This window comes from Calonectris borealis, chromosome Z (assembly GCF_964195595.1).
Source record: "Calonectris borealis chromosome Z, bCalBor7.hap1.2, whole genome shotgun sequence".
NCBI classification, from domain to species: domain Eukaryota; kingdom Metazoa; phylum Chordata; class Aves; order Procellariiformes; family Procellariidae; genus Calonectris; species Calonectris borealis.
The window spans coordinates 6,602,443-6,626,797 of NC_134352.1; the positions used below are offsets into that span (position 1 = coordinate 6,602,443).

The 24,355-nt window shown below is 40.1% G+C and overlaps 1 protein-coding gene across 2 annotated transcripts in view; it reads right to left on the minus strand.

Moving 5' to 3' along the window:
* Positions 1–24,355, minus strand: part of VCAN (versican) — a 112,363-nt gene that overhangs the window by 67,469 nt on the left and 20,539 nt on the right. For both annotated transcript variants that reach the window (XM_075138150.1, XM_075138149.1), the window contains exons 4-6: positions 16,046–16,220; positions 15,805–15,932; positions 3,735–4,028 (exon numbers count right to left, since the gene is read on the minus strand). In XM_075138150.1, coding sequence (XP_074994251.1) covers positions 3,735–4,028; positions 15,805–15,932; positions 16,046–16,220 — 597 coding nt within the window. The remainder of the gene's footprint in view (positions 1–3,734; positions 4,029–15,804; positions 15,933–16,045; positions 16,221–24,355) is intronic.

The window sequence follows — 24,355 nt, forward strand, 5'->3', positions numbered from 1 at the left end:
TCAAAATATGGATTGGAGTTTCTTTTAACTGCAATTTAAAGTTAATATTTTGAGATTTTCCACCAAAGAGACTTTTAATTACAGGATTGTAGTGAAGACTCTAAGCAGGGCTGAAGAAAGAGATATCCCCTTCCTTAAATATATGATTCCTCTTTGTAATGACTAAACCAGATGCCTGCTTTGCCACAAATCTATGGCTTCAGAGTATGTGTAAATTCAAGCATTGGACTCATCCTTTCTGTGGCTGGGAGGCATTGGTTTTGGTGGCCTTACTCGGGGAGTATAGTATTACTCGGCAAGAGTAAAAGTGGCAGACACAGGTCCTTCATCATTGCCATTTCACTTCAGACTAAATGTGCAACATGTGGCCATAACCCTCGAAGCTGAGTCAATGGGAACTTCACTAGCTTTCACACAGGAGGCAGAGGAAACTTTACGGGGATGCTGTAAAAAAACTGAGATCACCGCATGAACATCTGTGCTGCAGACCTTCGGCGCTGGTGCTACCTGGGTAGCTGGCTTGATCCTGCCCTGTTCACAGAGGGACTCTGTGTTTTTCCCTTTAGCTGACTAAGATCTCGTAAATGCATGTAACGACCTCACTTTCTTCTTGTTGTCAGCAACAGAAGTTTTTTGCTGGTGTGACTGGTTATTCAGGCAGGGAGGAAACGTAACAATGTAATGTGAGATACCTAATGAGCACAGTAAGAGCTATAAGCACTGGCCTGGAGTTACGTGGAAAGAGTCAAGATCTCAGGGAGGACTGTTTTGTTGTCGGGTGGGAGTCACCGCGTAAAAGCCTCATCTCGAGCTAAAAGCAGTCAGAGCTTGGGGATAGTGGACTTTATGTGACGGACTACCGCACTGAAACTTTGAAATAGAGATAACAGGAAGTTTTGGAAGAAATTTCCAGACAAAAGATGATTTGAAACAAGGACTTAAATTCAAGCCTCCTTCTATACTGTAGAGCCATTATTTTCTTTCTCTCCCTTTTTCTGCCCCCAAAAAGGGACTGGCTCCAATAGGAGAGAGTGACTCACTCTACAGCCGCTGCTTCAGGCAGCTGCTTGAGATGTGAAAGACCAAGATCTATGCAGCGAGTCTCATTACTCACCACTTGCATAAATCTTTTAGCAAAAGCAATGAAGAGTTACAGCTGGTTCCTGTGAGATCCCGAGCACCTTCTGAGAGGGAGAGAGAGCTTTCAGTAACTTCTGAAATATGTGGCAGACAGGCACCCTGAAGGACACGGTTCAGCATTACACTCCTGCATTTCCCTACACAAAACCAGATGTATTTGGCAAAACCTGAGTCATCTAGCTAGCAGCATTTAATTAATTCTGATGTAATGTTGATTGCAATTAAAATTGCTAGAGAGCAGCCCACTGTCTACCAAATTATGTTCGTTCTGTTTAGTCTTCTTTTTTTTCTTGTAAAAGGGTTGATATCATAGACTGTCTACTTCCTGGGTTGCAAACTGATGAAATATTTATTGTCCCTGTATCAAGGGCAAGAGTTTGCAGAAAAGGCGGTTATACGAAAGGCAACAATCCAATACTTATCAAGGATGTTTTTAGAACAAATTGTATGTCACTAGAATTTGTTAACTAAAAGTTCCGGAAAGAACATTGAAAAGGCACATGTTGTTTGAAAGGGGTGAAATTCACACAAACAGACAGAAAGTTGGAATTTGTTCTAAGACCAGATTACAGGACATTTTAACTGTAATCCAGTCCCTATTTCAGGCTTTTAGAGGGACTCGTGAATTTCATCCCCATTAAAGTCAGGTTGACACACGACACTTAAAACTGATCATAAACACTTTGGGGGAGGGACAGAAGGAGTGATATGACAAAACTCTGCTCTGCAGTTTGGAGCACACACTCCTGAACTTAACTAGTCCTTATTCCTCTATGCAGTTCCCTTGAAGTTCATTAGGACTATTTCCACATGCAAAGTTTTGGAACACCTTACCCACAAGCAATAAAGGAAAAAAAAAAAAATCCTATTTTAAAATATTCAGAGAAGAGTGTCTGAGAACAGCCACACTGTAACTTTACACCAGATGTTGGGATTTGTTCTCATGCAGAAAGGTTTGTTCATAAATAAGCCTTCAATGCCTGAACTGGAAAGATCTGCAGCTGCAGTTGGTTCATCATCCACAAAAATAGGGACAGTACAGGCTGCACATTTCAAGCAGTTCTGTCTTACAGTCACAGGACTGAGTCCAAAGAACCTAGATATTCATAGTTAAAGACCAAGTTCTGAACTTTTAACTCAACACAAGTAGCCTTTACACTTAAATGTCAATTGTACTATTTGCAACCACAGGAACTTCCTTGAACAGAGAGGCCTGCAGGAAAACTGTTGAGCAGTCCAACCTCCCTGTGCTGCTGAGGAGGCTGCAAGTCTCAGGGAAGCAGGATATTCAGCTGGGAAGAAGCAGTCTGATCTCTTAGATGTGATGCACCTTCCAACAGCATCAGTGTCCTCTTGCACAAAGAACCCTCGTGTGATGGAGGGGACCTTAAAGGATAGAAGTAAGGTGATGGGATCCTCTCTTAACAGACACAGATAGCTGGTCTGTGGTATTTGAAAGGGCTACACGGAAACTTACATGTTGCACATCATGAGATGCACAGATGGGTTTCTGGATGTGTAGGGAAAGAATAAGTAGTCATCACTAATGACAGAGAGAAATGTAGGAGGGGCGTTCTGGAGGAGGCCACGCATATGAGACCAGGATCTCCATGGTGGTGGTCTATGAAACACTGCCAGTTCCAGGTATGCCTGGAAGACAGGCAGGGATCTGTAACTGATGCGTAGGTGAGATAATATAGAGAAGAGAAACTCCGGTACACTAGAAGCTGGTGAACTTTTCGGGACAAGAGAAACCTATGCAAGGATAGGCTGCACCATAATAATAGCAGAGCCAGGCTGCTGGCACTGAAGATGGAATAGGCTACAGAGGAACACACAACCCCAAAGCCAAAGGAAAGCTGACAGGTGTGGAGATCTCGTTTAGATTAATGCAGTCTACCAGGTGAATGTTGCAAATGCTTGATGCACCTCTGAAAATACCAGGAGGGAACAAGCAGCAGTAAGAAAGGCAATTTAGACCATCCACACTACTAGCTGACTGGCACATGAAACACTGAGCGAGTGAGAGGAGAACTTACAACTGCTTTAGAAGCCTAAAAATTATGATGGGACAAAATGCCTGGAATCCAGAAATAGTCCGCAAATTACCAAATCTCAGAGACCTGAAAATGGCCAGGCTTGTATGCAGGCTGTAAACAGCCTCTCTTATTGCTATGAATGGACACAGAATATCAAGTTAGATGACAGTCATTCACGCAGTCAAGTAGGACATTGCTTCTGTTCTTATGTTCATTGACATGACACAAAGATACCAGGGTGCACTCAGGCACCAAAAGACGTAGCACCCACAGTCTCAGGGTGTCTGTGGATATGGTGTGTCATTCTGTTTAAAAACACTACTCAGGCTGAAGTCTTACCTTAAAACTTTGCCTATCTTTATCTGCCAATGTTACTTTAAGACATTTGTTTTAGTTCAGCTTTTCTCTCTTTTTTGTAAAGCCATAGCAATAAAACAATTTTTTAAAAATGCATGCACGCCGCAAGAACTGAAACAAAACACATATTAAAGAACACACTTTTCAGAGTTAGCATGATGAGCATACAGAAGATTATAACTAAAAAAAAAAGCTTACGTTCATAGCAGTAGGCATCAAACTTGCTATCTGGATAAGGAAAGCCTGTTTGGTTCTCATAGCGATACAGGGTTCTCACCCCAAGTAAACCTCCACCACACTGGGGCCTTGCCACCGAGGCTGGGTAACGAACGCTGCCATCCGCCAGCCAGCCATAGTCACACTGGTCAAAGCCGTTCCTCCAGGCAACATACAGGTTCCCAACAGAAGCAAGAACGCCATCTCTTTTCCGACACAGCTCTTTAGCTTCCTCAAAGGTGAGCTTCTCGGGGACTGAGACATGAACCACTTCATCTAGAGGAAGAAAACAAATATAAAAAAGACTGAGTATCACATACCACCACCAGGTCAGCTTTGTTCCCCTCTTCCAGTAGTTTTTTGCTTAAAAAAATCAGATAGTCGGAAAATCAAATGTCCAGATATGAATATGAAAATGAACCTACCACAAAGCATGAGCATTTATATGCAAACTTTATGTGATGAAGTAGACTGTGGTTGGAGATTGAGTGCCTCCTTCAGTCTCTAAGCAGAGGTAACAGCAGCCTTGAAGCTCCTCTGTGACCTCTGTTGGAGTAGACTTTGCAACTCATCTGTGTTAATTAAATCCAGTCCAACAGAATTTACTTTCTCAGTAAAACAAATCTTTTACATCTGCAAGCCTCCTACCTGACCTTTTTAGTCATCACTAGAATCTCACTTGAGACACACAAAAAAAGCAAATGTTCTTCACCGTCTGCTTTACAGCAGCTTCTAATGTCATATTTCCATCAGTCGTCATCTTGCCTCATGGGGGAAACAAAGGTGAGGGAATGCACTAGACACGTTTTGTGCACAAAGCCCTTCTTGTGTGAAAAAGTTGAATTAGTCTAGAATGCTGCTAGTATATTTTAGCTTCCATGGAATAATAATTTGTAAACAATAGCCTTCCGGTTGGAAACTGAAACAAAACAAATAGCACATCTAATCTTTTACTTCCAGGCTGAATCACCATTATGCTGTTGGCTTGGTTGCCTCATTCACCCAAACACTATAAAGAAAATCAAGGCTCTAATGTTCATATCTTGGGAATGAAACAGTAAACTGACTCCTCTCTAGTTTTTCCTTAGACTTCAGGTAGAACTGATGAGACCTAAAATCAACATGTTCAGCTGTAGAAAACAGCACAACTTCAAAATATTTGTTATAAGACAGTAATTCTCTTCCTCAACTACAGAAGGCCAGAACACAACAGTCACTGTTGCAGGAGAGCACTGCTTATTCACATTGGACATGCAATCTGTCTTACCTCTGCAGTTGTCTCAAGGCAACCTAGCAAAAGGCAGAAACTACATCACCCCAAGCATTTTCATTCACATCAATATTACACTTGTTTCAGGCTTGAAAGGAATGCAAGTGTGAAAGGAGGCAATGTGCCAATTTTCTTTTTTCTCTGAGGTAGAAACTCTGATTTGTTATTACAGCTGTAATATCAATTCCATAGCGTAAGTTTCTTTATATATGCTGTAGGGAGTTTCTAACTTAGAGGTAAAGGGACAGAGCATGTCTATTGGACACACTTTAAGATAAGGAAAGCAACGAATCATTCACCCTCAGAAGTACCACAATGCTTCATTCAGCTCTTCAGACCACACGGATAATGTACTTTTTTATTAAACACTTCTGCAGAAGACAGCTTTTTCTGCATCCAGGGGAAGATCTAGTATCACGGCCAATACAGCATGATGGGTGCAGTTATCCCACCATACTGTCCCAATGGCAGCATCATGAAACAACGGAGCAAGGAAAGACCTCTCCGGGGCAGCCCCCTCTGTTCTGAGGACACACACAGCAGCCATGAGGTATATGAAAATTAGTAGTTAAAATGATTGCAATTAAATAGCAGATAATATCGGTCCAGTTAGACAAGAAAATGGGACAATTAAGGAAAACAATGTATTTTAATGGTTTTCTAGTAACAAATATGATGGATCAAAAATAAATAATGTCAAACAATCCCACGACATTCTTTCTGGGACAAACTTATTGAAAACATAGGAAAATGGATAAACAGTGCAAGAGGGCAAAGCAATTTTTCCATCAATTGATTGAGCTGTCATCTGCACTCTGTTAAAATATGGAAACTTTATGAATGGCTATAAGACTTCAAAATCCAGGGTTCAATCAGTACTTGTGTAAGAGGGGTCACTTTAGCAGAGAACTTACTCATCCAAGTTGCACAAGAGCATTTTTATACGGAAATCTGCCTTACATTTGTCTTGGAGTATGCGTGTATATGCAATATTGATAATACTGCACATTTAAAAGATGGGTGGCATATCTTCCTTTGTATTGAATCTACTCTACTGACCACACGTATTTATTTGGTTCATCTATTAAAGTCAGCTGCTGTCATACAGACACCATCTTTGTCAAAGGGTGTTTTACCATAAAAACTAAATGATAAAAAGCCCCATGTGTTTAAGGAAAAATGCAGCTTACTAGAACAGTCCAATAAGTTAAGTCCGAAGTCACATTCTTTGCCACCTCTTTGGTATATTAAAGAATTTGTGAGGATAAATTCACAAAGAATGCAAAAAGGTGCCAGAGCAATCAGCAAAATGCCCTTATTGTCATTCCATCATATACCAAGTAAATATTCATTTATTTCAGGAATGCTAGTGATAAGATAAAGGGTACAAAGATGTTAAAACATGGCAGCTTGCTCTAGTTAAAGAATGTTTTGCTACGACTCCAGAATTCCTATTTTAAAAAAAAATCCAGAAAGTGCAAAAGTCAGATTCCAAATAGCAGTCATTTACACTAGAAGATGTGACTCTGCAATTTGTCTGTCCAGTTTGAAAATAAATTAAAATTCTGTATGATTGAGTGTGCACTTAATGTGCATAATAATTGTTGGGATGAAATGTAAAGCAAGAGCTTAATAAAGGCCTTGTTATATAAATCCAAAACCACTTAAAAGTTGTCCTGTAATCTTCCAAAACTACATTACAAAAAAAAAGAAAGAGAAAGGTTTGTTTTCTGTTGAGCGCTTGGGAAGAAAACAGAGCTCAAAACACTTCTTCACCTGAATGGCATTAGTTTGATTTACAGCAGCCCTAAATTATGTGATGAGAAAGTTTGCACAATCTTTCCTGTGCTTCTCACCTGGAGTGGACTTAGGTCAGGGATATGGTGACCCATACAGCACAGAGATAGTTAATCAGGACCTAGTATTTGTGTGCAATAAGTGCAATCACTTGGAAAGAGCAGGGGTGACATTTTACTATCCATGTCACCTCTCTGACACCGTTAGTGTTGAGTCACTTGCTCACCACCAGTCTCCTTGGTCAGAAAGAGATGGCTACCAAACCATCGATATTTTGGGTGCATGTTCTGGCAGCGCACAGAAACTTCCTCTAAAAAGCAAAAAAGTTAATAGTGAAGCTAATAAAATGTATTTAATCCATGGATCTCTAAAATTAACTCCTATTTTTGGAAGCACAACGGGTTCCATATTTAGCAGGAGGATTCATCCTGTCACACTCTTACAATGTCTTTATTACGATGTTTGAAAGCACCTCAATTTCCCAGCCAAAACTCTGGAAACAAGGAAATTAAGAGAAAACTTGTCTAGTCGATAAACAAATGACATAGTCACCAACACCAGCAGGGCAGATTCAATTTTTGTGTGTGTTAAAAGCCATGTGCAATGTTTTTATAGCTGGAGTACACTCCAAGTAACTTAGCAATATTATGCAGGCAAACCCCAGGGCTTAGACCAGCAGATGAAGAGAAACTAGTCCTAAAGTACCACGGGGTGAAATGGAGACCGTGACAATGTTTAGACTGCAGACAATAATGTAATGTATATTATTGCTGGCTCCTGTTTAAAACCAAGCTTCAGGTCGATCGTCCAGCCTCAGCAGTCAGAGCACTTGCAGAATCCCCAGGATTTTCCTGTTACATGTGTTTGTTTCGCTTGGTTAAAACAGACACCTGATGAAAGTCATGCTTTTTCCCTCTTTTTCAAATATATCAAGCTAGATGAAGAAGCCAGATTTTTCTCTTGAAGACAAAACCTGATTCACTACAACCCCCAAGGAAAAAGCTTAAGATCTACAGACTTATCAGCTGGTTTTATAGCAAGCTTCATTCCTTTGAAGGTTAATTCATTAATTCTCTCTCATCAGGAGACATCTCACTGAGCTGGGCATGTTTGTAGATGTGAATTTCATGAATCACACATCTTAAAAGCAAGCACAGAAATACGGGCAGGCTAGAACCATAGCCGGGGGTCAACACACAACATGTATTGACTAGGGTAGAAGTAATGAATCTAGACATAAGCCTTCGAGCACAGACCTCACCAGTAATTTCTTTTTCCATAGGTGAAACCACAGTTAAGGAATTGGTGGGCTGCTACTTCCTAGAGGAGATCTTTCAGCCTGGCTATGTGGCATTCTCTTCCCAGAGCAGCGCATCATCTCCTCAACTTCACACACCATCACCCATCGTGCCAGGCACAACAAAATGAGCTACAAGTCACTTGCACCTGGCAGATGAAGGCATCACATGCAAGTCCATGACAAAATTTTTACAGATGTCTGAAGGATTCTCCCAAACTGCAGAAGAGCTTGAAGTAACTTGTGAGCCTCCCACTGAATGCTTTTGACACATCTGGTAACACACCAAGTGCTGTGGATGGCAGCTGGTCAACCACCTATGAAATGTCCTCGCTCTTATCCAATCCATGAGAGAAAATGACAAATACTAAGGAGACACTTATATTTATTTGGTTGTAAAATTTTTAGTCTTTTCCCCCATTTTGCTCTCCCAGAGCAACAGGAGCCTTCATCACTACTGTCCCATCTGGAATTTGGTGCTCACAAGCTTTACCTTGTGGTTGGGTGCTCAGATTCTACAACCTCCATTACCTTCAGTGTCAACTAAAGAAAGACACAAGAATATCCAAAGTGATACTGAATACACAAAAAGCTAATCATTCCCATAGCTGAAAATGCTTAACTCTAAAAATTTTAAATAAAAACATGACAAAAAAGTTCCAGTACCTTTCCAGCTTCTTGGTGGTGTTCTTGTTGGAGGAGAAGAAATATCCCCCACTAAGAATTTGGCAGCTTTCCTTTTTTGAGCCTAATGCATCTGTGGTGAACTCTAGACCTGTTCATTAACTGTTTCTGAGAGATGGTGGAACCCGCCAAGCTCATCAAGCAAAGATGACCTTATGGGGATATTAAAGCTCCAGGACTCTGTGACTACAGTTGCAGATCAGGGTGCCCTGAGTTAGTTATGAAAGATGGCTAAAAGTGACAAAATATCATCTTTTCTGATGTTATATGGAACATTCTAAAGACATTTCTCCACCTGCAGCTGTAACCTGATTTTACTGCTCCTCATAAACATTTGGTCACAGCCACATGGTCAGCAGTTCAAAGCTCAAGCAGTCATGAGACACTGCCATCATGACTTTCTTTTCCTCAGAAACATGGAATCTGTCCAAATTTTCATTTCTAGAACACAATCAAGCGTGCCAAGGAGCAGGAATATTGTGGCCACTCTGGGGACTGAAGCATTTACCTTTGCACCTTGAGGACCACATGACCCAAGAATTTCCATTTCCTCCTCATTTTCTCTCTTTGGCCAAAAGCCCCACACAAACAGGCAGCAGCAGCCACCAACAGGACTACCAGACTGCTTGTGCACCAAGGAAGGAAGAGACACTGCCCACATCTATCCCTCCTCTCCACACGTGTGAAGATAACAGATACCTACCCTTGGCTTGAATATTCTGGAAAAAACATACAGATACATTTGGACCAAGACAGACCTGAAAAGTTCCATCTGTCTTCACCATAGGCAGGGCCCTTGGAGGCTACAAATAGTTAGCCTGTTTATTAATCCAGCTCATGCTCCAGCATTCCCCCTCTTTCCCAAACTGCACAGACAAGACGCCTTGTCTCAGCTGCAGTTCTCTTCCTCCATCCTTCCGCTGTTAAGGGCTGGTTCTCTGACACACCAGACTATTAAAGAGGTATCCTTAACAAAGGCACAAATTACTGTGAAACACTCTCTAGGACTGGAAAACCACAAAGACCTAAGCAGCTCTGTTCAACTTTAAAGCAGAAGGCTAGACAAGCTGAAGAAGTCTTTTTCTCTTACACGTTAAAACAAGTTAGTTGATTCTTTTTGATACACATCAGTAATGACTTAATTAAACTCTCCTGAATGTCTTAGGTCTATTCTATGCAAAACCATAGGCTGAACAGGAATCCACTGCATTTGACAAGACTGGAAGAGTAGACTTTTCCCATACACTTGCCCTCAAGTGTGAAGAGTAGCATGGCAACTGCTATACCCTTAGAGAGCTCTGCTATCGTTGCAAGTGTCGCTGGCTTTTACTTATATGGAGGGGGAAAATGAACTTTGCATTCTACATGATCCTTTTTTTTTTGTGCCTTACTCTCACAAAAATGTTTTAGACATCAGGATTTTCGGATGTCCCCAAAGATGAGCTTTATCACATTAGGAGCTCAAATACAATGTCATGCATTAAAACCACCATGGCATTATTTCATTTTTGGTTTACTCTATTTGGGCTCTGAACCCCTCTTGAGAGCTCTTGGATCCATGACCCTGCATTAAGTCACAACTCAAGGCTGGAGAAGTGACCAGTATAAGCCAATGCAAAGGATGTGACCCTACCACAGGCCCTGAACTAAGAAGAAAAAAAAAGACTCTTTTCTCTGTGTCCCTATTTTAAAATCTAATTTAATTGTTGCTCCAGAATCAGAATGGACTCTGGACAAGATCTTTAGCTGTCCAAAATACAGAAGAAACTTCTCACCTGAAGCCATTTTTTAGACTATGCCTTCTTTATTTATTATTATTTTCACAGAAATTTCCATGACAATAGCAAAACTGCATGAGACTAGGTGGAAACTATTTAAAGGACATCTGGTTTTGTTTTTTCTTTTTCTTCCCTGCATCACTGTGGGGGGGGGGAATGGTGCATGTAAGGGAGACTGTATAATCTTCCCCACAGCCACCCCAAAATAACTTTCTTAGCATGAGTCCCCATCTGCATATTACATATGCTTGTTAGACATATATGGCTTCTAACTGGCTTTGGCCAGAAGACAATGCTGCATGGAGTAGTTTGTGCTTTGGCTCCGCACCACACACTCACAACCCCTCACTTCATCAGTGGGCTTTAGTGAGCAGATCTCACTTTGTCTCCATTTCTGACACCACAGCACTGTCAAATCCATCACACACACGCTTATCTGAAGACAGAATGGAAACTCCTCCTACCCCATCACCCATTTCCATTCAAGGGATTATTCCATAGAAGGCACTGGTGCAGACACCACTTCAGTTGGAGGTGTTAAAAGAACCTCAGAGTTATATCCAAACCTTTGCAGCTCCATCACTTTAGACTAAACTCTTTATTAGTAAATCATCTCCCATAGTTAAAGGTATCCTAAATGTTTTTGTTAATGCTTAGTACACTGAAATATGCAATGAAATACGAGGAATGTAAATCAGTTTGTAATAAGAGACCATGTCCAGCACATATTTAATGATATTTTGACTCCAGATTCTTATTTTTATCACTAGGAGCTCAGAAATTTTAAATCCTTCCCATAATTATTCTTCCGTGTTTTTTAGCAAAACTCAAAATATTTAACTTATAATTGTGCAGTCTTTAATCTCTCTGGCTTTCCTCAGAACAAGGAAATGGTAAGAGTTAGCCTAGACAACTGGTTTTAATTTAAGCTCCTTTTTCAAGGAGAAATCCATGTCTCTGGCTAACTTCGTGATTTTATATGGCCAGAAAGGAAGAAAACTGAAATGGTGTTTCTCCTACAAATCCTCAGTGCAAGTACCCAAATTAGTACTGTAAATTCAATACACATTTATATTAAAATGTATTGCAAGAATTCCTACCACCATTTATGGCCTTCTGGGGTAACACGCTAATAGCGGCCAACAGACCAATAACTGTTCAATGACTTCCATGATGACATTCTCATTATGGCCCAAATTTTGATATCATTAATCAAGCACCATCTTATTCCATGAATAGTCATCCCACTGACAGAGGCTCTCCAAATAAGGACCTATTTAGTGCAAGTAAGTCTAATAGATTTGGCATTGAATCAGAATAGGCTATGCAGATATGAACTTTCAAATTCACATGGAAAAAATCATGTTTAAGCACAGTTCTACAATATACTAAGTACCATGAGTGTCCTTTATTATCAATTAAGTGTTGAGAGCACTCATTACAAAAGAAAATTCGTACCTTGCAAAATCAGCCTTAGCTGGATAGAGGAATCAGAAATTTGGCATAACCTTAAATCTTGAACCGTAGGTCTTTTATCCACATATGAATGTGTTACAATACAGCAAACAAAACAGGATTTAGTTTACTGCAATAAACTTTCCAATAACTTCTGTTGATATTTTATCTAATTCTCTGTCTTCTGCGGATGAGTGGTTCCAAAGTGTAATCTCATTGATGCTATGTAACTTCAAACAACCTCTGCATTTGAAATTAACCTTTGTTCTTACAGAAACTGCTTCAGTTATATAGACAAAGCCATCTTGGCACCTTAGCCCACCTTAAAAAGGAAGTCTGGCTCAGAGGCTCAGGTTTCTGTGAAGGCACTAAAGAATAATTTATCCTGCACTATACCTTGGTGCAGTACTGTGTCTTCCTAACATGCCTCTATTTCTCTTCATTCGAACAGAATAAATTTACTCCTCTGCATGTCAGTATAACATGCCTATACCCTATATCCATAAAACCATCACTTCTTCTGACTCCTAGAAGATATTTTCTGACTCCAGTTAATTTGAAAACTTCTGAGAAAATAGGCAAAAAAAAACCACCAGAATAAAAGGCAGGGGGGAAGAATCTTTGGCTAGCTATTATAATAATCTGCCATTAAAATTGATCAATATAATAAGAAAAAAAAATCCCTATGCAGCATGTTGAGGCTGTACAGCTAATTGGCAATTATCTTGTCCACAGCAGTCACCTCTTCACAGCACATACATAAATAGCTTAAGGATAAGTTTTCCTATGTGCTCAGTCAGTGTTGATCTGAGTCTGCTTTCTTGAAGTCAATGGTAAAACTGTAAAGGGAATTCTCCTCTCTTCTCAGATTCAGCTTACTACCACAGTAAAGTGCTTCGAGTAGCAATGCCATTATCTATTAACATAACAAAACATGCAGCTGTCATTTATCACACTGGTTGGTCTCACACCCTCTTCAGTGCAAGAAAAGTGTACAATATGTACCAGCCTAAGAGGGAGTGTTCTTTCCCTAATTTGGGAGACAAGATTCTAGAACATTTTTATACAGGCATATTATGAGAATCATTTAGATAAAGTCTAGGTCAAACACACTTTGCCTTTGGGAAGCACAGTAATGAAACTCGCAGGCATCTTTGCCTCCTGCAGAGTTTCATTCTGAACCTGTACCCATCTCTATGAGCATTCTGTTACCACACAACAGGTTTATAACCGTCTTGGAGAGTTTCAATGGATCCCAGAGGTGAAGTGGTCAATCACAGTCTTCAAGTCACACGTACAAGTCCTTGTAGGTCTTGTCCTTGTAGGTCATTAACCCTTGTCCCAGGCTATGGAGTCTTTAAGATAAAGGCTGAAAGTGTGCATTTGCTTTAATCAGTTTTCCATAGGAAGCTACTGTGCAAGGAAGAAGGTAAAATGAACGTACTTATTGTTACCTGGGTTGATAGACCAAATCTCCCCAATATTCTGTGCTAGCTTATATTTCTTAAATGCTGAAGGTTTCATATCCAGGCAGATCACATTACTGCAGTCCAGCTGATAGGCCACAAAGACATGCATATGTTTTAAACAGATCATCAACCACAATAATAGGACAGAAATGTATAGCTATCCAAAGAGGAAAGGCACCTCATAAATCTTGGTAAATGAAATTTTGTAACAAAGAAGAATCAAATGATGTTCATGAGAAACTGAAAACCTATGCATGTGCATCTTCACCAAAGACGACTGCACAGTCACTGCCACCTCTTTGAACCTCATGGCCTGGTTCCAGGTTGTTCTGAGCACAGAATATCAACCTCAGTGAAACAGGCTTCAGTTTTGACTTTTTTTATTTTTATCTTTATAAGCTCAGTGAGAATATTTGACCCTGAGATATTGCTGGTTCACATGCATCCAAGATAAGCTTCTCCATATTAGTTACACTTGTCTGTTCTTAAGAGGGAAAGGAACAAGGCATTGCTCTTCATTCAGTAACAGATTAGTTAAAACTTCATTTTGTAAGCTAAGAAAGACTCAAATTGAATTTAAAACCCGTATTTCAAAGATGATTCAGCATTCAATCCCATCAAGGATTGATGGAGGATCAATGAACTCTAGGTGTTCAGATGTGCTACTCAGTGACAGATATAGATGGAACATAAGTAAAATTAAGACAATGCTGAGCACTAACAAAATTCCATTACTTAATTTTCAGAGTTCCCAAGCTCATATGTTTTTTGAGTCTTTGCAAGACTTGTATTGCTTGTATTTTATAACTCTGCAAGATGAACATAGTCTGGAGCAGATCCTCACCTACTAAAAGTAAGAGAAAACTGCTTACTGATCTCAATGACTAAAGTCTATATAAGTCATCAGCAGGAGAAAAGTTTGCATGATCTGCTCTAAGATAGAATACAAACAAACACTGAGCACTTTAATTTTGCAACTGCTTGTTACAAATATAGGTACACATGCAAAGGCAGGCTTGCTCAGAGCCATGGCTGATTTATTGTTCTGCTGACTTCAAGAGCACTAAACTAAATGCATATCAGTGAAGGATCAGCCCAAAAGATATTTGATTAGGAACTATAAGTGTTTTTTTAGAAAGGAACAGTGAAACTGGTATGGAATAAAAATAAGACAGAAGCAGTGTGACACACTCAGACCACTGCAGTAAATGGAAAATGTACTTTGGTCCTGGTTGCAAAGTATTTCTGTACCAGAATGAAGTTCCCAGGTGCATAACCAGCACAAAGCCAAAAAAAATAGCTACAGGACAAGAAAGGCTATTTCTGCATTTGTATTTTAAGTATATGTATTTAACTAGTCACAGTAAAGTCTAAGCATAAAGATACCTGGTGTCTGGAACATATCTATAGGCCCACTGAAAGGATATAGTTAAATTCACTTCCAGAAGAGAGATTATAAGAAACAATTACAACATCACACACACATATGGAGATATGTGCATGTTAGAACTGCCCAATCACAGAAAAATTTGCCATATTTTTCTTTTTACCATCAAACTCTCTGTTGGATAAAGACCGATCATAGAGCCTAACCATGGGTCACAAGGTACCATGGGATTCACAATATGATCCATGGTTCATAGTCACCATGTGGCAGAATCACAATCACTCTGCTGCATTAGTGCTGTTTAAATAGCAGCTTTTGCAAAGACAATAATTGTACCATGGAATTGCAAAGGATTTTACTAAAGAAGATCCAGATTCCTCACTGGAAAGTTTTTGCTTGTTTGTTTCTTTTTGATGCTGAGATGCCCCCTTTTTAAAAAGATATTATTAAACTTGGATTGCAATTAAATATCTGTCTGATTTTTTGCCATGGATACATAAAATCCTTAATTATATACTTTATGAACTATAATACAGTTAGCACATATAGTATATCCATCTTTTTATATATATATAGAGTATATATATATAGTTTCTCAAACATTAAATGCATTTCTTTGAAAATCCTTTTATAACATTCAAAAAATAAGATGCTTCAACAGCAACTTTTGTGAGATCTACTGCACTAACTATAGCAGCTTTAAACCTGACTGCCTCTTTGTAGACTCCACATTCGCCTTTAATTAAGGCCTGCTAGACCACAAACTATAGGTTCACTTCATTCAGCAATTCCCTTTAGATTCAAAACAGCCCAAACTTATTTTACACAGAATTTCTTATTTCTTTGCTTTTCCACATTAGAATCTCCAGTCATTTTTAAATTTTGCAGTGCAGAGTAAATATGGACCTATCTTACCTTCCATGTGTTCCACATAGCAATACACATCATAAGTTTCATTAGGAAAACGGCGCCCATATGTTCTGACTCCTTTCTTTCCCATTTTATCTCCAAAGCAGCCAATTCTTGGATGTCTAATTGGATACCTGAAATGCAGCATGCTCGTATTTATTATTATAGTAAGTCAGCATTTTAAGTCTGTACAGGCTAAGCATATTAATTTTGGGAAACTTGTCAAGGGGCCTTTTAAACGTCTCACCTAACAGTCTGGTCAGACAACCAGCCAGCATCACACTGTTCAAATCCATCTTCATAGGCTGCTTTCAGTTGTTCTGGGCTTGCTATGACAGCACCATTGTCCAGACACGTCTGCTGAGCTTGTGTAAAATTCAGAGTGTACCTGCTGGTTGCTGCACGGTAGTGAAATACGACACCTGAAAAGACAAAACCCATACATTAGTGACACATTTTGCATTGTTTCTGCAACCATCATCGTACTGTAACTTTACCTAGGTATTGTTACAACGCTGAAAACAGGTGGGTACAATAAAAATAGCAAAAGGCTAAGAGATATGCTATCATATAAATGATGCCCCACCCTCTAGTGGCTGCTACCAGTAATTATATAACACCTCATACTAATAATATTTGGCGAAATTATATTCACTGCACGCACAGAAAAAAGTAATTAAACTATATATGCATTTGCACTGCTGTTTTACAGGAAAACGTGTTCAAAAGGGAGAATGAATGCTAAAATACATCAATGATATCCCACAGTTACCCAGACTCTTCCAGGTCCTAGTGCTGGTCGGTAATTGCACAGCAGGCAAGGTTGCTTATGCTAACAGCGCTACCTGACACGTTGGCTTACTGGCCTACAGGACACATCCAATTGCGAGTCAAACTGCGTGACCAGACCAAACTAAGCACATCTAGTCCTTGGAAAAAGTGGGCTTAAAAATAGACTTTCCGAAGCAGCCAGCTGCAGTAACTGCACGCAGAAGTGCCAACAGTGAATGGGGGATCTCTTGAGTGCTTGAGGTGTGCGTGAGACACATGACCAGTGGGGACACCAAAAAAATTGTGCTTTTGTTGCAGATTTGATAATCGGTGATGGCCCTGATGTCTGTTCCTATGCACCAAAGCTGACTACAAATATACCATTTATAAATATGGTCAATTTTTCATAACCATCTTTTCCTGCACGTACTACAAATGATACAGACAAAACAAAGCTTGCTTTTATTTGGGGCCTTTCTGGTTCTGGAAAAAATCTTGACAATTTCAAAAGTTACTTGAGCACATCAGACATTTGGAGAAGGAGGCCTAGACTTAAGATGGTTTTGGTTAAGACGGGATCTGTCTAGAAGCCACATTCTGTTTTCTATATACACATAATTCCCACTGAATTCGGCTGCACATGCACACCTAAAACAAACCGTAAAGAGCACCAACTCTGAAGTGACAGAAAACCGATATTCCACCCTGCAAAGTCACTTCCCCCCTATCACAAGTGTCTTTTCCAGTTTAGCATCAAAAAGATGTCCCCTGATGATCTCTGAAAAATAACATTCAACCTCACTTATTGCACTCTAAAATCTTCAGAAGCATTGAAACACCATAAAATATCCACTACACAGAATGGCTACAAAGCAAGAAAAATAAACAGTAAAATGTTCCTTTTCTCTGATGATTTTATTGGAGTATTTCATGATGAGGAAATAACATACTGTAATACAGTATGGGAAAATGGTGGCATTGTAGCAATAATGAATTTAACAACAACTCTTTGTTATTAGAACATTGTTGAAAGATGGAAGAAGTCTGCTAATTTACAAGTAAATAGAAATATGTGTAACTTAGCAAAATGTTGATTCAAGAGGTTCCAACGTATTTAGAAATACTTTTCCTCACGCAGACAAATTTTGCCACTTATCAAAGGTCTGGATATGGCCCATAAATGGAAAATACACTTTTTTCTTCTTGTCATGATTCACTAAGAAGGTTTCTGAAATTAAAATAGAATACATTATCTGAAAACTACTCACAGGTAGGTTAAACCTCAATCATCAGATACCAATTGTATCAAAGCTACTGGCAGAGAAGCAGGAAATAGAAGAGGAAATGCTGGGAATCCCCATATTTCATCATTTAATATGGAGTCACACACCAGCTGCAGCCACTAACTGGAAGCTTACAGACCACTAGCGTCCCCATAAAATGCCTTTTCAGAACCACTGACAGAACCCATCATGAACAGTGCTTCTTCCAAGCAACGATGTAATTTCAGCTTCAAATGGACCCCAGCGTTGTTTGGCAACAGCAACAAGTGAAGAATACACCCTGAAAAAGTATGGCTATGTTTATATTACTAAATTAAATATTCCAGGTGCCTGCAATTCAGTCATCAAGATTGTTAAATTGTTAGATTTCACTGCATTATTTGGCCCAGGCCCCATAATACCCTTCCAGACAATTTCTGGGCAGACTTCAGGAGCTAGCAAAGACCAGGGACAACTTCCAATGGGCATCTTCATCCTGTGCTGGGAGCCAAAGGAGCATAAAGCATGGATGGGGGCCACGCCGCTCCAGACAGCCTCAGCGCTAAAGCACAGCCTCAAGCACATTTTCTTGTTAATGTGAACTGTCTGTACCAGGAGAGATTGAAAGGGAACGCCAGAGAAACAGCTTTACTAGCTCCTGTATTCCTGCACTTTCTCTGTTATAGGGCATCCTCCATTGCTGCTTAGGGCAAATTTACATACCATTTACATTGTCTTAAGATGTGCAAAACTTTATTTATACATATATGTGTCTATTTATAGATATGTGCGTGTGAGTGCATATTTTGGCTTTGTGTACCGTAAACAACACAGTCCTTTACCCCATGTCCACAGTATCACTATCTCACAACGTAAAAAGAGTTAGGCACCAGCAACTAATCACATTTGGAATTTAAAAGCTTAAAATAACAAAAATATGATTTGGAGATGTTTTCTTTTTAAGCTGTGGTATGCATTAAAATATTTATTTTAATATCTTCAGAATTCAGTAACATTGGTTGACACTGTGAGCAAGTTACCTGCTGGTATAAATGAGCATTACTATATTCAGTGGTACAGTAGTAAACAAAAACGTGAATTCAAGTGACCTACTTGGTGTTCTGGGTGTAAAAATAAGAAATGGGCAAGTTTTACAGAGCTCACAGCAGAAGCAGATAAAACATTTACCCTGAATCATAAGTATGAACCCGTAATAATATTTACAAGCTGGGCATCTGGCTTTACAGCATGTAATTGTTGAATATACACAATCATGTTAAACCTTTTTTTTTTTTGTAGCATTGGTGTTTCTGTAGTATACAATATTTGACACTGACTATACAACACAGGGTCAAACCAGAAATGCCCAAGTATGTGAAGCAATTTGTTCATTCGATGTGTTGTTTTAATCTTAATTAAAATGTATTTTATATGAATTTAGATTGATTGCTTCTTTTTTGTTGTGTTTTGGGGTTTTTTTTGCAAGATGCTATGTGACTTCAACTGGGCACAAGAGCACTGCTTCTCAGTACAACCACAAAAAGCTTCATGAACTTAGCAGGAGATGGCAACATATTTCTCTGAACTTGTATTTTTTTAAAGCTTCCTACTGATTAAATATATAAGTGGATTCTCCACGACCAGCTATCTCCCCTCTCATTTCTTCCATGTTGGAAGCAACCACTGCCCTTCCCAGCTGACACACTTTTGGGATCCCTCGATACCAGAATAAGGCAGGACTAAAGAGTTAATATCACTGGCAATTTAAAGTAGCTTTTGCAGTGCTGAGCAGAGCCTTTGGTCATTTGTAAATCCTGGAAAGGAACTTGGAGAATGCTTTGTTCTCCTCACCCTGATCCAAAAGGTAAACTTCACCTATTCTTAGAGTTGAAGGCTCTTCCATTTCCAGTGAGGAGCTAATGACATAAAAGAGCCTCCAAGATGAATGGGAAGGAGGACATCAGTATGTATAAGCCTGTGCAACAGCTGCAATAATTAGAAGACCCCCTGGGGCTAAGAAGATTAAAGTGCAGGACTTTCATTGTTTCAGTTAGACAGAGAGAGAGGGGCAAAATCCATTGTCCGAGTTTTTGCACTTTAAAACATTTGTAAAGGATTTTTTTCCCTTTGTCTATTTCCTCTCTGAAAGAAAAGGCAAGAAAGGAGTTGTCCTAAGAACAAATAAAGCAACTGGAAAACTACAGCAGTATAATGTTGTCACTGAACATCTGGCAAACAAAATCAGTGTAATTACAGGAAGGAGTAGCAGCATCTGCAAGAAAGAGCACTCACAGGAAAGTAATTTGTAGCAACCAAAATTCACTTCTGTCTGAGCAAGAGAGAATGTCATTTATCTCTGTCTTAGACCAGAAAACAAAATGTAAAGTATTTAACTTTTAACAAACTAGGGCTTCCATGGGTAAAAGCCTGGTTCTGTGGTTTCACACCTTTGGGTTGCAACCTTGCTTTATTACTTGCCAGGGTATCGTGCAGCAAAACCTCATGGAACTGCAGGGGAAGGGCTCCTGGTATGGCTAATAAATTACAGTTCACTTTCACTAGTGAGCTCACGCTGCTGCAACATGCACTCTTGGAGTCACATAAAGCCTGACTTTCAGAAGTTGTCTCACACAGCAAAGTATATCTAAAGAGAAAAGATTATGATGGTAGTGGTTGTTATTCTGTTAATTTTTATGCTCAAACGTTAGTCACTGTGGTGCAGACCCCTGAAATAATCCCCAACCCACTGCCAAAGCTGCCACACAGTTTGGTGACCCTCCTTGCCTTTAATGCAGAAGACAATTTACATTACAAATACATGCCAAAATAGAGGTTACAGGACCAAGCACTGTATGAAAGGAAGGAATAGGGCAGCATTTTCAACTTCCTGCATGAATAATTCATTTGTGATCTTCATTCGAGGTTTTGCACCCATCTTCTGACCCCTGTCTTCGGATTTGGCAACCTGAGAGGAACAGGCTCGCCTTGCATCAGCAGGAGCTCCCGTGCCAAAAGCCTCAGGGAACTTCTCATCGTGGGGAGAAAAAGCGCATACCAACTCAGAGCAAGTGCATACCAACTCAGAGCAACCTCTGCTCTGTCAGCCCCAGCGCCTCCTGCTCTCCAGGGACAGACACTTCTTGCAATAATTCGCACGTTGCTCCTCCGTGCAAAATCTTCGTGTCCGTTCTCACAAAGCAACGCAGTTGCTTGCAGGCGTATGCGAGCTCCTCTGACCAGGTTGGTCCAGATAAGGAAAGCAATTGGTGCTGAGCTTTACCTGTATTTTTTTCAGGGGGAGGACTTCTTTACTACATCTGTGTTAATCTCTGAATACACAGTGGGATCACCTGCCTCATCTCATTATCTCTGCACAGCAACTTACTAGGTCACAAGTGTTCACTGAGGCCAAGGCACTGCTACTTAAATTAAAATCACTTAAAAAAAAAAATACATAGCCTCTCAGAACTGTCCTCATACTGGGGGATGACCAACATCCTAAAAACCAGTTTAGCCATGGCCTCTGCTCTACCATCCTGCACGTGAAGGCATGTCATGTGCTGCCTGGGCTCAGACCTCTCCCACCGAAGGTCCTCCATTCGGCCTGATGCAGGAACCCCACCAGCCTGCCCGTCGGCTGCCGTATTCGCAGTCCCTACATGAGGGACACGGCAGCTTAATCAGAACATTTACTTCCCTGTTCCTGACATGCATCGCACGTAGACCCTGGGTCTTTCTCACCCAGAAATAAATTTACCTCTCCCATCCTTTGATGGCTGCTACCCATTGTGCGCTTTCCTTCCCAGCTACAGAAGCCGGAGATTCCTTGGGATCCATGATGCAGGAGAGTAAAACACAAGCTTAAAAATGCAGCAGCCCATGTTAATTTAGTTAGCGAGGAAGCACGGAAGTTCAACATCAAGAGGTGGTAAGGTTTCAAGACAGATAAGTCTAAAAGATTAAACAAAAGCATCTCTTCAAATGCCATACTTAAGAGATAATGAAGGGGAGTTCTGGCTGTAGAGAGAATAAATCAATTAGGTTGTCAACACACAATCTCTCAGGGCTAACAGCACAACTGAGTGGCAGCGTTCCCACATTGGAAACAACTCCCATGTATTATCATTATAATGCCTGCAAGAAGGAAGAGTTTGCATAAAAATGAAAATGTGAATTACCATCTACTCTGCTTCCCTAATTGCTGCTTCTTTCCATTAACAAGGTCAGTATTTTAAGCCTAGGATTTTCTTCACTGGCTTTGGGGGGGGGGGGGGGTTTGAAAACCACCTCAAAAAACCACAAAACTAAAAAGACTAAAAGAGTCTCTCAGACTTGCAGCAGAATCAAACAGAAACTACCAAACTGAGGCCTATGAAAACAGTGGTCTCCCAAAACATCAGTAAGAAAATGATAAAGTGCTCTCAAAAATATTCACCGACAAGATATGAAAAAAGAGCAACAAAACTGGAAGGATCCCATTTGCCACTTTGATCCCTTTAAATCCAATCATCTCCAAGGAGGATAACAAAAAATCAGCTCAAATGAGTGGTTTGTTCAGATTTTTTCTTTTTGATTACACTTGGCCATACATGTTATTTTTAATTGCCCAATATCATAGCACCATAAAAAACGAGAATTTCATTAAATATTCAATTATGTTCCAGAATGAAGAGTACTGTTACATTGCACTTCTAGGTCAGCTTTTTACAAGGTATCTCAAAACTATTTTATACAAGTGGGCTTTGTTATAACTAGAAAGAGGGAATAAATGTGGACATAGAGAGGTATAGCAATACTTTTATAAAATCCTTTCTGGGATTCATCTCACCAAGGTTTGCTTTGCCTAAAGGGTAGAAGTCTAGTCTAAACTAGTCATGTAAATCTCTCTAATTGGTGACCAGGGATATGGACTGCCAGAGAGCTCATCTCACCCAAGACTTTCATCAGAGAGGAGCTGCGTGTTTAGCTTAGACTAGGCGTGCGACCTTAAATTGTCGAAGGTGAAATAAATCCCACCCTGACTTCAGGTTTCCTGATTTCAGACTTGGCATCCAAGTCAAGGTTGTGAAATTGTGTTTGGTAAACTATTAGCAGGCAATCAAACACTTGGGGATGATCTTCAGAAGGCATTACCTGGTGGTTGTCAACCTCCACCTTGTTCCTAAATGTCTCTACTGGGATACAGTGAAAACCCACCAGTGTCCAAAAGCATCTTAAAGTGGGAAGCTCAGTGTTAGCTATTGAGAAGGGAAAACCATCTCTCTTAAGTAACTGAAGGCTCCTGAGACCTGACATCTTCAGACAACCGTAGCAAGGAAATGACTAAGCATAAAGACAAAATAACATTAAGCATTCAAAAACTGTGAGGCCAAGGACTTCTAATGTGAGACAGTTTGTCTGGATGGTTTAATAACATCAGGAAGGGTCAGAAGAAAAGCTCAAAACACTGTAGAAAAATGAAATTAAGAGCTGACAAAGGAAGAGTTGCTCCAGAGAAAAAGGGAAAATTTCAGAGGGATGTGCAGAGAAGGCAGAGGAGACAACACGTGGAAGGAAAAATGAATGTGAATGACTTGTTCTGCATATTTCTCTTCTTGTAAGAAGTTGAAGCATACAACACTATAAGACTGTTAGATCCATTTTGAACATAAAACATCGCTGTCTGAGAGGTCGATGTAATTATAGCAGCAACCAGGGTGTAAGGAAAGCATTTCCCACAATTAGTAACAGGAAAGGAGGTATCTAGTGTGGCAAAACTGCCCCTCTGCACGAGCCTGCAGACCTGTCAGCACTGGTGCTGTCTGTCCCCTGCCTCAAGGATGGCTCTGCGGTTGCGATTAACGAGCTGGGCAGACACCTGGCTGCCCTGAAACTTCCTGTATGGGCTAAAATTAAGTGTTCACTCCTCTCTCTTACACTTTCACCAGCTGTAAAATGAAAATAGTAACATACAGGGTACAGTTCAATCTAACCCCACTGATCTTAAGAGATGAAATATGCAGAGCACCTGATAATCCATGTGAATGGGAGCTCTCGCTTGATTTCAGGATTAATAAAGGCATGTAGCACAGCACGTAACATGGTTACGTGCAATACCAAAGGAGCTACATTAAGTGACCCAGCATGTCCTTCCAGTCCTACATTGCTGTCACTTTCCCAGATGAGGTCCCCAGGACTGTACACACAACCGAGTCACCCCCGTTAGTAACATCAACACAACCACTCTTATACCTCTAGTAAAAACAAGGCAGTTCAGACTTAGCTTTAAGCTGAGCAGTTTAAACGGAGTTCAAATCAAATTATTTCACCTCTACCACAAGCTAATGATGCATATACAGGTAAGCACTGCTCGGTGGGTAAAAGATACCATGTTAAGCCAGTGCCTTGATGCCTCTGAGTTCCTAATGAACAGAGTATAAGCAGCTATTGATACCCAAGTAGTTGGTATAGGTTGTGCCTATATGAAAGCAAAGAAAAAGCACAGAATTATGGCAGTTTCCAAAATCCTGCCATTGTTTAGAAAA